The sequence below is a fragment of the Pseudophryne corroboree genome, chromosome 1, assembly GCF_028390025.1.
Source record: "Pseudophryne corroboree isolate aPseCor3 chromosome 1, aPseCor3.hap2, whole genome shotgun sequence".
NCBI classification, from domain to species: domain Eukaryota; kingdom Metazoa; phylum Chordata; class Amphibia; order Anura; family Myobatrachidae; genus Pseudophryne; species Pseudophryne corroboree.
The window spans coordinates 1,085,128,559-1,085,145,178 of NC_086444.1; the positions used below are offsets into that span (position 1 = coordinate 1,085,128,559).

At 44.2% G+C, this 16,620-nt stretch overlaps 1 protein-coding gene across 1 annotated transcript in view; it reads right to left on the reverse strand.

Annotated features, from left to right (window-relative positions):
- The window catches only part of PROM1 (prominin 1), a 359,429-nt gene that overhangs the window by 60,375 nt on the left and 282,434 nt on the right, over positions 1 to 16,620 (reverse strand). The window contains exons 15-18 of the mRNA XM_063921206.1: positions 11,448 to 11,551; positions 5,858 to 5,942; positions 4,519 to 4,665; positions 1,590 to 1,661 (exon numbers count right to left, since the gene is read on the reverse strand). Of these exons, the coding sequence (XP_063777276.1) occupies positions 1,590 to 1,661; positions 4,519 to 4,665; positions 5,858 to 5,942; positions 11,448 to 11,551 (408 nt within the window). The remainder of the gene's footprint in view (positions 1 to 1,589; positions 1,662 to 4,518; positions 4,666 to 5,857; positions 5,943 to 11,447; positions 11,552 to 16,620) is intronic.

Below are 16,620 nucleotides of genomic sequence, written 5' to 3' on the forward strand. Positions count from 1 at the left end.
ATTAAATATCTAAAAATTAAATCCTGGTTGTATTGCGCTTCAATTGTTGTTTTTGTGTTGGTTGTACTTTTTGGAGAACCAGTGATCTCCTTTTTGAAGCTGCAATACACCCAGAATAATACGGGTCATTATTTAGGGATTTCTCCATAATTAGTCAGCGCCTAGACTATTTTTCTTTTTTCTAGTTTTTTAACATCACTTAATAACACAGGCTACCATATCTCCCAACTATCCCCAGGAAAACGGGACTGTCCCAACCGCAGCTGGCAGTGTCCCGCTGCAGGGGGGTGGGGGTGGAGCTTGGGAGAGCGCAGGAGTTGAAGAGAATAGATGCTGTGAGCATGGCATCTATTCACAGAGCTGTGGGAAGCATGGGGGCAGCTCAGCATCTCGGACAGTGCTGGGCACGCCCCTATAGTGATGCAAACTGGGGATTCTGTGAGGCTCTGCCACTTTTAATGAGGATCCGCCATTTTTGGTCACGCGGGCGCCGTCGGCGCCCGAGTGGTCCTGCATCCAAGCTCTCCAAAGTTGGAAGGTATGAGTTACATCTGTACATCTCCACCAAGCTGGATGACTAATAGCAAGAAAGTAAGAAGAAAAAAGAAAAATATCAGCTACACTGTATGTCCTTATACAACAGGTTCTCAAACTCAGTCCTCAGGACCCCAAACAGTCCACATTTTCCAGGTCTCCTCACAGAATAGCAAGTAATCAGCTCCACCCGAGGATCTTTTAAAATGTACTGTATCAGTGAGTAATGAATACACCTGTGCACCTGCTAGGTGACCTGGAAAACATGAACTGTGTGGGGTCTTGAGGACTGAGTTTGAGAACCACTGTCTTATACACTCAACATTTATTTATTTGGGTCTTCTCTTTGATCGGGATATTGTCATTAGGTCGACAAGACGTAGGTCAACAGTAATAAGGTCATCCACTATTGGTCGACATGCATTAGGTCGACATGATCACTAGGTCGACATAGTCAGTAGGTCGACATGAAAAAAGGTCGAAATTAGTTTTTAAAATTGCGAGGGGACACAGTGCACTAATTGGGGTTCCCCATCACTTTACGAACAACACCAAAAACTCATGTTGACCTTTTTCCATGTCGACCTAGTACATGTCGACATAATGACCATGTCGACCTAATGCATGTCGACCAAAAGTCGTCGACCTAATGACCCCTACTCCTTTGATCAGGGGGCATAAAACAGGTTAAGTGAAATTGCTACGTTTTCTTCCACCTCTCTTTCTGTGCTAATGGGAAAAAAGAAACTATAGACAAATAGAAATCAAAATATTAACAATAAACGTCAGTTGGTCATTACTGTACATTATTTACATTTATAGATTTTACACCGCTGTGGTTATGTTTCCAAGCCTTTTTTCTTCCTAGATTTCGAGAAAACAAATATTATAGTACATTCCAAGCTTTATAGAAAGCCTAAGAGAGGTTTATATAAAGTGCTGCACATATGTAACATTGCCTTCATATAAAAAATATCATGGCTAAAATATTACACCCAAGAGCCAAATATTACAATCAAAATAATGTGCCAAAATCAAGACAAAAACAGACTTACCAACATGTCCGCATTTCCTTCCAAGTCATTGGCAAATGCCAAGAGATCCACATTTGTACTGCTCTTTCCCACCTATAAATTAGAGATGAGCAGAATAAAGTTCATACTGTATCTTCCATTGTATGTGTTCAAATACTCTTACCATACCATCCCTCTAAACCGTGACGCTCATGGATTACACAGGTTCTGTGGCTGATTAAAACCAGGTGAAATGCAGGCTTGATGTCAGTCAGGCACAGAACCTGTGTAATTCATTAGTGTCCCGGTTTGGTTTAAAGCATAAAATGACTTTTTAGAATACTGCATATTACTCATTATAATTTATTTAAAAATCACTAAGTTTATATGTAATATCATTTAATGCATGAATATCATGACATTGTTTTAGAACAGGGGTTTCCAGTCATGGTCCTCAGGGCACACTAAAGGGCCCTACACACTGGCCGACATGACTGCACGATATGAACGATCTCGTTCATTAATGAACGAGATAACGTTCATATCGTGCAGTGTGGAGGCTCCAGCGATTAACAATGCGCGGCCCCGCGCTCGTTCATCGCTGGTCCACCGTCGGCTGTACATGCAGGCCAATATGGACGATCTCGTCCATATTTGCCTGCACTTCAATGCAGCCGGGTGATGGGGGGAGTGAAGAAACTTCACTCCCCCCGTCACTGCCCCCGCCGCCGGGTCAGCCGTATCCGCCGTCGGGCAGCTCGGCGGCGGATCGGCCAGTGTGTAGGGCCTATAAAGCTAGGTATACACTATACAATTTGCCAGATCTGACTGGTTGGAATGGAAATCTGGTAATGGATGACAGCAAATGACAATCGACCATTTGCTCCCAAAAACTGCAAAACGGACAAAAACAAGTTGGTTAAATTTGCATTTAACCAATTTGTCTGAATGTCAGGTTTTGTTTGTTTCCAGTGTTTGGGAGCAAATGGTCAATTGTCATTTCCTCTCATCCATTACCAGATTTCCATTACAACCAGTCAGATCTGGCAGATTATCTGCCAGATAATTGTATAGTGTGTACCTAGCTTAAAGGGCCCTACAGACACGGCGATACGCCGCCGAGCTGCCCGACCGCCGATACGACAGACGGACGACCCGGCGGCGGGGGGCAATGACGGGGGGAGTGAAGTTTCTTCACTCCCCCCGTCACACAACTCCATATAAGTGCAGGCAAATATGGACGAGATCGTCCATATTGGCCTGCATGCACAGTCGACGGGGCACCAGCGATGAACAAGCGCGGGGCCGCACATCGTTCATCGCTGGTGCCTCCACACTGAAAGATATGAATGGTATCTCGTTCATTAATGAACGAGATCATTCATATCTTTCAGTAACATCGCCAAGTGTGTAGGGCCTATAACAGTCCAAGTTTTAAGGTTATCCATAGGTGAGCACATGTGACTTAATTAGCACCTCAGTTATTTTGATTTAACCATTTGTGCTTATGCATGGATATCACTAATTCTAGGGCCACACATAGCGTTGTCGCCGGACCTGTTTCGCAGGATCCGGGTACGGCGAAAACGCTATGTGGATTCAAACATGGCATTTCGCTGGATGCTGCAAAATTGCATCCGGCCAGTGCCATTACTGGATTTCAAGCAGAACATAGTGCACTGTGTGAACACATACGTACATTCAAATCATACTTGCCTACCTGACCCTCTCCATGAGGGAGAAAATGCTCTGTTCCAGGACTTTCCTGGTAATGTATGATTGCCATCACCTGTGGTGAGCTAGTTAATTGATAAGAAAGGTGTTTCACCACAGGTGATGGCAATCATACATTACCAGGAAAGTCCAGGAACGGAGCATTTTCTCCCTCATGGAGAGGGTCAGGTACTGTAGGGGGATCGGTATGAAATACCTCCAATCAAAATCCCGACAAGGTCAAAATCCTGACATGGACAAAATACCGACATTTAAAATACCGACAAGGTCAAAATACCGACATGTAAAATGCCGACATGTCAAAATACCGACATGCATTTTTCATTGTTTTTTGTGTGTATGTCGACATAGGTGGACAGGGACACCATATAAGTGTACCGCGTCCCCTCGCAGCTGCGCTCGGCACACTATTATATTCCCCCTCCAGGTCCACTGGGATGGTAAACTATGAACAAGTCGGTTTCAATGAAAAAAATCATGAAAAACTCATGTTGGTATTTTGACCTGTCGACATTTTACATGTCGGTATTTTGACCTTGTCGGTATTTTAAATGCCGGTATTTTGTTCATGTCGGTATTTTGACCTTGTCGGGATTTTGACCGTCGGTCAATTGCTGTCTGGGTTTCGACCGTCGGGATTTTGATTGGATGTAAATTGACTGCATCCCACTGTAGGCTAGTATGATTCAAATGTATGTGTTTTACTTGAAATACAGTCGTCCTGTCATGCTGCGGTTGAGTCTGGTGGATACGGCACCGCCGCATATGTGTGGGTGGCCACATAGGAGCCTATGTGCAGGCTCCTTCCTGCCAAGCGGGTCCCGCTAAAACTCTATGGGCGGTATTCAATTCATTTCACCCCCTTTCACACCCATTCTTTTTCTGCTGACGGGCCTGGTATAATCATATCAGCTCGCTTACCCCGGAAGCCCCCCAACCCTTTACACAACTAAACCTGATTACTATGGGCGCAATAGGAGCGATAACGGGGATCACTTTAGAAAGGAGATTGGGCGTGATATATCATTTGAGTACTGCCCATTGTGTGGGCCTAGCCTTAAACCTAGTCTGTTAGTGTGATGTGAGGACGGAGGCTAGGAAGCACTGGATTAGGAGGCATTTACATTAGTAATAATAAAAATACACTGCAAACCTAGCGTACAGTATCGTAATGCATACTGTACATAGAAAATATATTACAGTAAGGAGAAGAACAGTGACCCAAGTAAGGAAATACCTCTGCTAAAAATGCATCAAAGTCTATTTCATCAATTCCCATGGAGCTAAAATCTTCTAAATTCCGCCTTCCTTTTTCATCCAGCAAAACAATATTGTTCAGCTTTATATTGATCATTTCAATCCGGTCAGATATTTCATCAACATACTGAAAAATACAAGCAACAAACATTGGTTAGAGATAAAGTGCTCTTAAGCTACTAAGGGGTACATTTACTAAGCAGTGATAAGAGTGGAGAAGTGAGCCAGTGGAGAAATTTCCCCGTCAACCAATCAGCAGCTCTGTATAATTTTATAGTATGCAAATTATAGATGATACTTCAGTGCTGATTGGTTACCATGGGCACTTCTCCACTCTTATCACTGCTTAGTAAATGTACCCCTAAGTAACTGCATTACAAGCCATATCATAATGGAGCATTAGGTTATATATAGGCTTATGTATCCTGCAGTAACATTAATAGTACCCAAAGAGATCCGAAAAGATATAAGGGCTGGGATGTAATGAAGTCTGAGTTCAGCGGCCGTGCGGGATGCTGGCCCAACTGGGGCCCTTTTTTTTTTTAAGGGGCAATCATTTGCAAAGCATGGTTTAGCATTGTAAGTGATTGCCCCTTTAAAAAATGTCAGCGTTCGGCCGGCATTTCGGACAGCCGTTGAACTCTGACTTCATTACATCCTACCCAAAGTCTCAGCCCTGTAACCTAAATTCTAGCCACTGCTCAAGTGTCCTGTTGTGAAAGGAGCAGGGTAACGGGCAAATTGAAAATGTTTAAGTTCATCTGAGATGCTCTCCCATCGGTAAAAATGCCAGAAGCACTTCCCCTTGAATCCCAGTCACTGCATGCCCTATGAATCAGAATCTATGATAAACCACTACAGTGTATCATACCTCCCAACATCGCTATAAATGGAGTTAGGACCTCTATGCGGCATCCAAAAAGAGACATGATCTTGAGGACAATGCTTTCACAAGCCACGCCTCCAGATTTTGTCACTTATGGGGCATGTCCCACGCTCAGTGAGCTGCTGGCATGCCCCCAGCCCCTCAGTCTCCAGTGAATAGACGCTGTGCACATGCCTCCCAACTGCGGCCTGTGGGTGGGACAGCGGGACAGTGCCCAAAATCGTAACTGTCCCGTGAACCCTAGTCACTGCACGCTCTATGAATCCCAGTCATTGCAACCATTATGAATCCCAGTCATTTTATGTCCTGCAAATCCCAGTCACTGCTTGTCTTATGAATCCTAGCCACTGCATTCCCTGTAAATCCCAGTGATTGCTTGCCCTGTGAATCCCAGTAATTTTGTGCTTTGTGAGTCCCATGCCATCTTTCTTACCATGCTGATGTTCAGAAATTCATTGAGATTAAAAAGATTATCAATCTGCAGTGCTGTGAATATCCCCTTGTTTTCTTTGCAATCACTATATAAAATACAAATAAGTTGGTTATTCCACAAATGAATACAAAAGATCAATAATACATTAATAATAAATTAGTGTACTAAATATGAGCTATGAAACGTTAATGATGTTTCTGATATTATACTAAACTAGCTATTTATTTTATGGACCCCCTATCAACTCTTTATCATTTCCTCCCTCCTTCTATTTAGTCTAACCTGTCCTAATCTCTTCAGATCATCACCCTCCCATTATTTCCCATAACCCTCCATCCATTCTCCTGGGTCTCTCCAAAAAAGAAATTATTTTTTTTACCTGTAAACTTTTTCAAATGTGAGACTGACGTTAGCATTTTGATACAGGACTCCAGACAGGTAATTTTTCCACTGGGAATTCAGTAAATAAGGGGTATCCAGAACCTGGGGAACCAAAAATGTAAAAGTTACCATGTAAGAGATACTTAGAGCCTATTTATCAAATAATATTTGCCCGAAGATGTTCTATGGAGGGATTGCAGCAGATATCTCCAATATCTATTGTAGTTCCTCCATTTCCTACAGCAGCCACAACCCCTATAGCTTTCTATGGGGGCTGCTGCCTCTGTCGGATTTACCAAAGTATAACTCTCTACCACCTCAATATAATTTCTAAGGCTGTTTTTACTTCCGTTTTTGAAAATCCCAAAGCCACAACATTCTAAATACAGGAGAGCACAAAAATAGAATAATATGGACTCTAGAAGTGAGTGGGAGCTGAAGAGGTGTTTGGAAGTATAGATAAATGGAGTTATGATGGATGAGAAATGAATGACAATATCTGCTGTAAGGATCGGTGTATGTCAATAAGATGACTGTAGGACAGAGTTTAATAGCAAGAAGCATGAATGACAGAGAAAGGAGATTTTCCTCCACAAAAATGGTGAAATTCTGGGCAGTTGCTATGAGTGGAAAGTACGATGTTAGGAATCCAGACTGCTCCGAACTCCCAGCTCGAGTGTTCCCGATAGACTCAGATCCCGCGTTGAGACTGAACGTCCTCCTAGCATCGTATTCTTATTCTATTTGCTGGGACTCGGCACCATTTCTCTCTAACACATGCTGCCATATGTTATGTTGTACCCTGCTGTACTCTGTCTGTGCTGAGACTCCATACTGTCACAAGTGGCTGTACTCTCTAAAGTGACTGTGTATAGGGACACGCTGCATCGGCTGTATGCTGCACTGTTCCTTGCTGTATTGGCTTTGATGTGTCCAGACTCACAAGTGGCTATGCTCTGCATGGTGACTGTGTATAGCGGCACGCTGCACTGTATTGTGCTGTAAACTGTACTGTTTACCTTAGTGCACTTTGTTCACATGCATCTATAAACCCTGTGCCTCCACGCAGTTTGAACCGAGCTGCAAGTTCAAAAACAGAATATATATATATATATATATATATATATATATATATATACAAAATGTCAAAAGGGAGCTAGATGTATTGTGTACATACAATATCTTTCCAGATTATGACCGCAAAGTGATAAAAACAATGGATTTTATTCACATATTCTCTATGCACAATATACTTTTAGTGTACATAGATTATCACATAAAAAATTCAATGGTGAATATAATAAAAATGCAGTTTACAATTTTGTTGAAGACATGATATAGACAGTATATCCCATCAAGTAGTATATTATATAGGATGTCTGATGTTTTCACAAGAAACCATACCCGACGCGTTTCGTCCCCACGGACTTCATCAGGGGTTCATGTCAATCAAAGTAGGGGCCAAAAACCGATTTTAGCGGTATAGTTAGTCCCACAAACAATTTCAAAAAGGATTTAAAATCAAATGATCACGCTGAATGCATCAGTATTCACCATAGGTCCAGCCCTCATAAGAGTGCAAACTGTAAGTTTGTGCTGTTGTGATCCCTAATTTGTTATAACCACATTTATAATGTTCCAGCTTTGAATAGTGACAGGCTCTCCTGAACAGCACTGCTACTCTAGTGGTAGCATGAGACGGAGTCTACAACCCACACAAGTGGCTCAGGTAGTGCAGCTCATCCAGGATGGCACATCAATGTGAGCTGTGGCAAGAAGGTTTGCTGTGTCTGTCAGCGTAGTGTCCAGAGCATGGAGACGCTATCAGGAGACAGGCCAGTACATGAGGAGACGTGGAGGAGGCCGTAGGAGGGCAACAACCCAGCAGTAGGACCGCTACCTCCGCCTTTGTGCAAGGAGGAACAGGAGGAGCACTACCAGAGCCCTGCAAAATGACCTCCAGCAAGCCACAAATGTGCATGTGTCTACTCAAACGATAAGAAACAGACTCCATGAGGGTGGTATGAGGGCCTGACGTCCACAGGCGGGGGTTGTGCTTACAGCCCAACACCATGCAGGACGTTTGGCATTTGCCAAAGAACACCACGATTGGCAAATTCGCCACTTGGCGCCCTGTGCTCTTCACAGATGAAAGCAGGTTCTCACTGAGCACATGTGACAGACGTGATAGAGTCTGGAGACGTCAAGGAGAATGTTCTGCTGCCTGCAACATCCTCCAGCATGACCGGTTTAGCAGTGGGTCAGTAATGGTGTGGGGTGGCATTTCTTTTGGGGGCAGCACAGCCCTCCATGTGCTCGCCAGAGGTAGCCTGACTGCCATTAGGTACCGAGATGAGATCCTCAGACCCCTTGTGAGACCACATGCTGGTGCGGTTGGCCCTGGGTTCCTTCTAATGCAAGACAATGCTAGACCTCATGTGGCTGGAGTGTGTCAGCAGTTCCTGCAAGACGAAGGCATTGATGCTATGGACTGGCCCGTCCGTTCCCCAGACCTGAATCCAATTGAGCACATCTGGGACATCATGTCTCGCTCCATCCACCAACGCCACGTTGCACCACAGACTGTCCAGGAGTTGGCGGATGCTTTAGGTCAGGTCTGGGAGGAGATCCCTCAGGAGACCATCCGCCACCTCATCAGGAGCATGCCGAAGGCGTTGTAGGGAGGTCATACAGGCACGTGGAGGCCACACACACTACTGAGCCTCATTTTGACTTGTTTTAAGGACATTACACAAAGTAGGATCAGCCTGTAGTGTGTTTTTCCACTTTAATTTTGAGTGTGACTCCAAATCCAGACCTCCATGGGTTAATAAATTTGATTTCCATTGATAGTTTTTGTGTGATTTTGTTGTCAGCACATTCAACTATGTAAAGAACAAAGTATTTAATAAGAATATTTCATTCATTCAGATCTAGGATGTGTTATTTTAGTGTTCCCTTTATTTCTTTGAGCAGTGTATATATATATATATATATATATATATATATATATCTATTGTTCGTGCTGTTCTGTGTGTGTTTGTGCCACAGATCTGTTGCATAGTAACCAACCAGCTTGCTGCAGTCTTAAGCCAATATTGATGACAACAGTATTGTGACGGGGTCAAAATTGACTGGAAATGACTGGAAATTAATGTTATTCAGGTTAATAATACTGTAGAAACAAAATAAGGTCCAAATTAGGTGATTTTAGCTTTTCTTTTTTCTTCCAAAAAATGTAAACAAAAAAATGCATATCCAAATCCAGTCATGGCGGTTTAGTAAATCCTAATCTGGACGACGAATCAGCCAAATCCAAAAATGATCCGACGCATATCTCTAAGGGAAAAGTCTTTCAGAAAAGCAGCCCTCATATGTTTCTATAAGGGCTGCTCAAGGGTGTAGGTACCATAGGTGCAGGGAGTGCAGCTGCTATGGGGGGCCAGAGCTGAGAGGGATCCACCTTCTCTGTCACAGTTACATGTGATATATACATTTTTCCACATTTTCAGATACATAGGGGCCCTTACAATCTTGTGTCTTGGGTACTATAATATATCTACTTATGCCCCTGGACCTGCTCATTGTAATGTGGTATAACATAAACTGTAGGGCATTATAATATTACATAATATGACCTGGGGTACTATAATGTGGCACAATATGAAGTGAGGGCTCCATAGTGTGGCATAATATGAACTGGGGACACTGTATGACAATGTGCATTGGGGTACTGTGTTGCATAATGTGTACCGGTAGCCCTACAATGTGACATAACGCAAACTAGGGCACTACTATGATTAATAAACTAGGTTATCCATTACGGGGCATACAATTAACAACTGCGGCAGATATAGTGTCTCTCTAGAAGCACTGGGACAGGAGCCCCTTCAAAATATTGCTATGGGGCCCACAAAGTCTTGGTTACGCCCCTGGGGCTGCTAAATTGTGAAATGTACCAGTTTCCAAAAGCGACACATTCCAGAGCTTGGCCCAGTTTGCTAACACCAATTTCATGTTAGCTATCATAGTCTATGGGCTACACTTAACAGCCACTAGCACATATGCAGTCCTGTCAATGTGGGTCTCAACCTGCTAGTAAAGTGATCGCATTAGCAATATGCAAAGATAAGAAATTAAAATTATCAAGGCTAAAATGCTGATAAAGATAATGGGGTATATGCAATTGCGGTCGAATTCGCGGCAATTTTCGCCGTTTTTTAATTCGACTCAATTCGACAGGTGAATCCCGGAAGGTGGCTTCCGGAATTCACCATATTCAATGAAAAACGGATTCGCCAGAGTCGCGGGCGAAAATCGGCCGATTTGGCGGATTTTGCCGCGATTTTAAAAAACGGGAAAACACGGGAAAAACCCGAAAAAAAAATGGCGTGGGGTCCCCCCTCCAAAGCATAACCAGCCTCGGGCTCTTCGAGCTGGTCCTGGTTCTAAAAATGCAGGGGAAAAATTGGGCAGGGATCCCCCGTATTTTTAAAACCAGCACCGGGCTCTGCGCCTGGTGCTGGTGCCAAAAATACGGGGGACAAAAAGAGTAGGGGTCCCCCGTATTTTTAACACCAGCATCGGGCTCCACTAGCTGGACAGATAATGCCACAGCCGGGGGTCACTTTTATGCCGTGCCCTGCGGCCGTGGCATTAACTACCCAACTAGTCACCCCTGGCCGGGGTACCCTGGGGGAATGGGGACCCCAACAATCAAGGGGTCCCCCCCCCAGCCACCCAAGGGCCAGGGGTGAAGCCCGAGGCTGTCCCCCCCCATCCAATGGGCTGCGGATGGGGGGGCTGATAGCCTTTTGTGATAATAAAAAGATATTGTTTTTTCCATTAGTACTACAAGTCCCAGCAAGCCTCCCCCGCAAGCTGGTACTTGGAGAACCACAAGTACCAGCATGCGGGAGAAAAACGGGCCCGCTGGTACCTGTAGTACTACTGGAAAAAAAATACCCAAATAAAAACAGGACACACACACCGTGAAAGTAAAACTTTATTTCATACGTCGACACACACATACTTACCTATGTTCACACGCCGACTGCCACGGTCTCCGACGATCCGAGGTACCTGTGAAAAAATTATACTCACCTTCCAGCGTCCAGAGGTACATCCAGGTCCAGAGATAATCCACGTACTTGGCAAACCCTCCATCCATTCTCCTGGGTCTCTCCAAAAAAGAAATTATTTTTTTTACCTGTAAACTTTTTCAAATGTGAGACTGACGTTAGCATTTTGATACAGGACTCCAGACAGGTAATTTTTCCACTGGGAATTCAGTAAATAAGGGGTATCCAGAACCTGGGGAACCAAAAATGTAAAAGTTACCATGTAAGAGATACTTAGAGCCTATTTATCAAATAATATTTGCCCGAAGATGTTCTATGGAGGGATTGCAGCAGATATCTCCAATATCTATTGTAGTTCCTCCATTTCCTACAGCAGCCACAACCCCTATAGCTTTCTATGGGGGCTGCTGCCTCTGTCGGATTTACCAAAGTATAACTCTCTACCACCTCAATATAATTTCTAAGGCTGTTTTTACTTCCGTTTTTGAAAATCCCAAAGCCACAACATTCTAAATACAGGAGAGCACAAAAATAGAATAATATGGACTCTAGAAGTGAGTGGGAGCTGAAGAGGTGTTTGGAAGTATAGATAAATGGAGTTATGATGGATGAGAAATGAATGACAATATCTGCTGTAAGGATCGGTGTATGTCAATAAGATGACTGTAGGACAGAGTTTAATAGCAAGAAGCATGAATGACAGAGAAAGGAGATTTTCCTCCACAAAAATGGTGAAATTCTGGGCAGTTGCTATGAGTGGAAAGTACGATGTTAGGAATCCAGACTGCTCCGAACTCCCAGCTCGAGTGTTCCCGATAGACTCAGATCCCGCGTTGAGACTGAACGTCCTCCTAGCATCGTATTCTTATTCTATTTGCTGGGACTCGGCACCATTTCTCTCTAACACATGCTGCCATATGTTATGTTGTACCCTGCTGTACTCTGTCTGTGCTGAGACTCCATACTGTCACAAGTGGCTGTACTCTCTAAAGTGACTGTGTATAGGGACACGCTGCATCGGCTGTATGCTGCACTGTTCCTTGCTGTATTGGCTTTGATGTGTCCAGACTCACAAGTGGCTATGCTCTGCATGGTGACTGTGTATAGCGGCACGCTGCACTGTATTGTGCTGTAAACTGTACTGTTTACCTTAGTGCACTTTGTTCACATGCATCTATAAACCCTGTGCCTCCACGCAGTTTGAACCGAGCTGCAAGTTCAAAAACAGAATATATATATATATATATATATATATATACAAAATGTCAAAAGGGAGCTAGATGTATTGTGTACATACAATATCTTTCCAGATTATGACCGCAAAGTGATAAAAACAATGGATTTTATTCACATATTCTCTATGCACAATATACTTTTAGTGTACATAGATTATCACATAAAAAATTCAATGGTGAATATAATAAAAATGCAGTTTACAATTTTGTTGAAGACATGATATAGACAGTATATCCCATCAAGTAGTATATTATATAGGATGTCTGATGTTTTCACAAGAAACCATACCCGACGCGTTTCGTCCCCACGGACTTCATCAGGGGTTCATGTCAATCAAAGTAGGGGCCAAAAACCGATTTTAGCGGTATAGTTAGTCCCACAAACAATTTCAAAAAGGATTTAAAATCAAATGATCACGCTGAATGCATCAGTATTCACCATAGGTCCAGCCCTCATAAGAGTGCAAACTGTAAGTTTGTGCTGTTGTGATCCCTAATTTGTTATAACCACATTTATAATGTTCCAGCTTTGAATAGTGACAGGCTCTCCTGAACAGCACTGCTACTCTAGTGGTAGCATGAGACGGAGTCTACAACCCACACAAGTGGCTCAGGTAGTGCAGCTCATCCAGGATGGCACATCAATGTGAGCTGTGGCAAGAAGGTTTGCTGTGTCTGTCAGCGTAGTGTCCAGAGCATGGAGACGCTATCAGGAGACAGGCCAGTACATGAGGAGACGTGGAGGAGGCCGTAGGAGGGCAACAACCCAGCAGTAGGACCGCTACCTCCGCCTTTGTGCAAGGAGGAACAGGAGGAGCACTACCAGAGCCCTGCAAAATGACCTCCAGCAAGCCACAAATGTGCATGTGTCTACTCAAACGATAAGAAACAGACTCCATGAGGGTGGTATGAGGGCCTGACGTCCACAGGCGGGGGTTGTGCTTACAGCCCAACACCATGCAGGACGTTTGGCATTTGCCAAAGAACACCACGATTGGCAAATTCGCCACTTGGCGCCCTGTGCTCTTCACAGATGAAAGCAGGTTCTCACTGAGCACATGTGACAGACGTGATAGAGTCTGGAGACGTCAAGGAGAATGTTCTGCTGCCTGCAACATCCTCCAGCATGACCGGTTTAGCAGTGGGTCAGTAATGGTGTGGGGTGGCATTTCTTTTGGGGGCAGCACAGCCCTCCATGTGCTCGCCAGAGGTAGCCTGACTGCCATTAGGTACCGAGATGAGATCCTCAGACCCCTTGTGAGACCACATGCTGGTGCGGTTGGCCCTGGGTTCCTTCTAATGCAAGACAATGCTAGACCTCATGTGGCTGGAGTGTGTCAGCAGTTCCTGCAAGACGAAGGCATTGATGCTATGGACTGGCCCGTCCGTTCCCCAGACCTGAATCCAATTGAGCACATCTGGGACATCATGTCTCGCTCCATCCACCAACGCCACGTTGCACCACAGACTGTCCAGGAGTTGGCGGATGCTTTAGGTCAGGTCTGGGAGGAGATCCCTCAGGAGACCATCCGCCACCTCATCAGGAGCATGCCGAAGGCGTTGTAGGGAGGTCATACAGGCACGTGGAGGCCACACACACTACTGAGCCTCATTTTGACTTGTTTTAAGGACATTACACAAAGTAGGATCAGCCTGTAGTGTGTTTTTCCACTTTAATTTTGAGTGTGACTCCAAATCCAGACCTCCATGGGTTAATAAATTTGATTTCCATTGATAGTTTTTGTGTGATTTTGTTGTCAGCACATTCAACTATGTAAAGAACAAAGTATTTAATAAGAATATTTCATTCATTCAGATCTAGGATGTGTTATTTTAGTGTTCCCTTTATTTCTTTGAGCAGTGTATATATATATATATATATATATATATATATATCTATTGTTCGTGCTGTTCTGTGTGTGTTTGTGCCACAGATCTGTTGCATAGTAACCAACCAGCTTGCTGCAGTCTTAAGCCAATATTGATGACAACAGTATTGTGACGGGGTCAAAATTGACTGGAAATGACTGGAAATTAATGTTATTCAGGTTAATAATACTGTAGAAACAAAATAAGGTCCAAATTAGGTGATTTTAGCTTTTCTTTTTTCTTCCAAAAAATGTAAACAAAAAAATGCATATCCAAATCCAGTCATGGCGGTTTAGTAAATCCTAATCTGGACGACGAATCAGCCAAATCCAAAAATGATCCGACGCATATCTCTAAGGGAAAAGTCTTTCAGAAAAGCAGCCCTCATATGTTTCTATAGGGGCTGCTCAAGGGTGTAGGTACCATAGGTGCAGGGAGTGCAGCTGCTATGGGGGGCCAGAGCTGAGAGGGATCCACCTTCTCTGTCACAGTTACATGTGATATATACATTTTTCCACATTTTCAGATACATAGGGGCCCTTACAATCTTGTGTCTTGGGTACTATAATATATCTACTTATGCCCCTGGACCTGCTCATTGTAATGTGGTATAACATAAACTGTAGGGCATTATAATATTACATAATATGACCTGGGGTACTATAATGTGGCACAATATGAAGTGAGGGCTCCATAGTGTGGCATAATATGAACTGGGGACACTGTATGACAATGTGCATTGGGGTACTGTGTTGCATAATGTGTACCGGTAGCCCTACAATGTGACATAACGCAAACTAGGGCACTACTATGATTAATAAACTAGGTTATCCATTACGGGGCATACAATTAACAACTGCGGCAGATATAGTGTCTCTCTAGAAGCACTGGGACAGGAGCCCCTTCAAAATATTGCTATGGGGCCCACAAAGTCTTGGTTACGCCCCTGGGGCTGCTAAATTGTGAAATGTACCAGTTTCCAAAAGCGACACATTCCAGAGCTTGGCCCAGTTTGCTAACACCAATTTCATGTTAGCTATCATAGTCTATGGGCTACACTTAACAGCCACTAGCACATATGCAGTCCTGTCAATGTGGGTCTCAACCTGCTAGTAAAGTGATCGCATTAGCAATATGCAAAGATAAGAAATTAAAATTATCAAGGCTAAAATGCTGATAAAGATAATGGGGTATATGCAATTGCGGTCGAATTCGCGGCAATTTTCGCCGTTTTTTAATTCGACTCAATTCGACAGGTGAATCCCGGAAGGTGGCTTCCGGAATTCACCATATTCAATGAAAAACGGATTCGCCAGAGTCGCGGGCGAAAATCGGCCGATTTGGCGGATTTTGCCGCGATTTTAAAAAACGGGAAAACACGGGAAAAACCCGAAAAAAAAATGGCGTGGGGTCCCCCCTCCAAAGCATAACCAGCCTCGGGCTCTTCGAGCTGGTCCTGGTTCTAAAAATGCAGGGGAAAAATTGGGCAGGGATCCCCCGTATTTTTAAAACCAGCACCGGGCTCTGCGCCTGGTGCTGGTGCCAAAAATACGGGGGACAAAAAGAGTAGGGGTCCCCCGTATTTTTAACACCAGCATCGGGCTCCACTAGCTGGACAGATAATGCCACAGCCGGGGGTCACTTTTATGCCGTGCCCTGCGGCCGTGGCATTAACTACCCAACTAGTCACCCCTGGCCGGGGTACCCTGGGGGAATGGGGACCCCAACAATCAAGGGGTCCCCCCCCCAGCCACCCAAGGGCCAGGGGTGAAGCCCGAGGCTGTCCCCCCCCATCCAATGGGCTGCGGATGGGGGGGCTGATAGCCTTTTGTGATAATAAAAAGATATTGTTTTTTCCATTAGTACTACAAGTCCCAGCAAGCCTCCCCCGCAAGCTGGTACTTGGAGAACCACAAGTACCAGCATGCGGGAGAAAAACGGGCCCGCTGGTACCTGTAGTACTACTGGAAAAAAAATACCCAAATAAAAACAGGACACACACACCGTGAAAGTAAAACTTTATTTCATACGCCGACACACACATACTTACCTATGTTGACACGCCGACTGCCACGGTCTCCGACGATCCGAGGTACCTGTGAAAAAATTATACTCACCTTCCAGCGTCCAGAGGTACATCCAGGTCCAGAGATAATCCACGTACTTGGCAAAACAAAAAAACGAACAACGATCCATA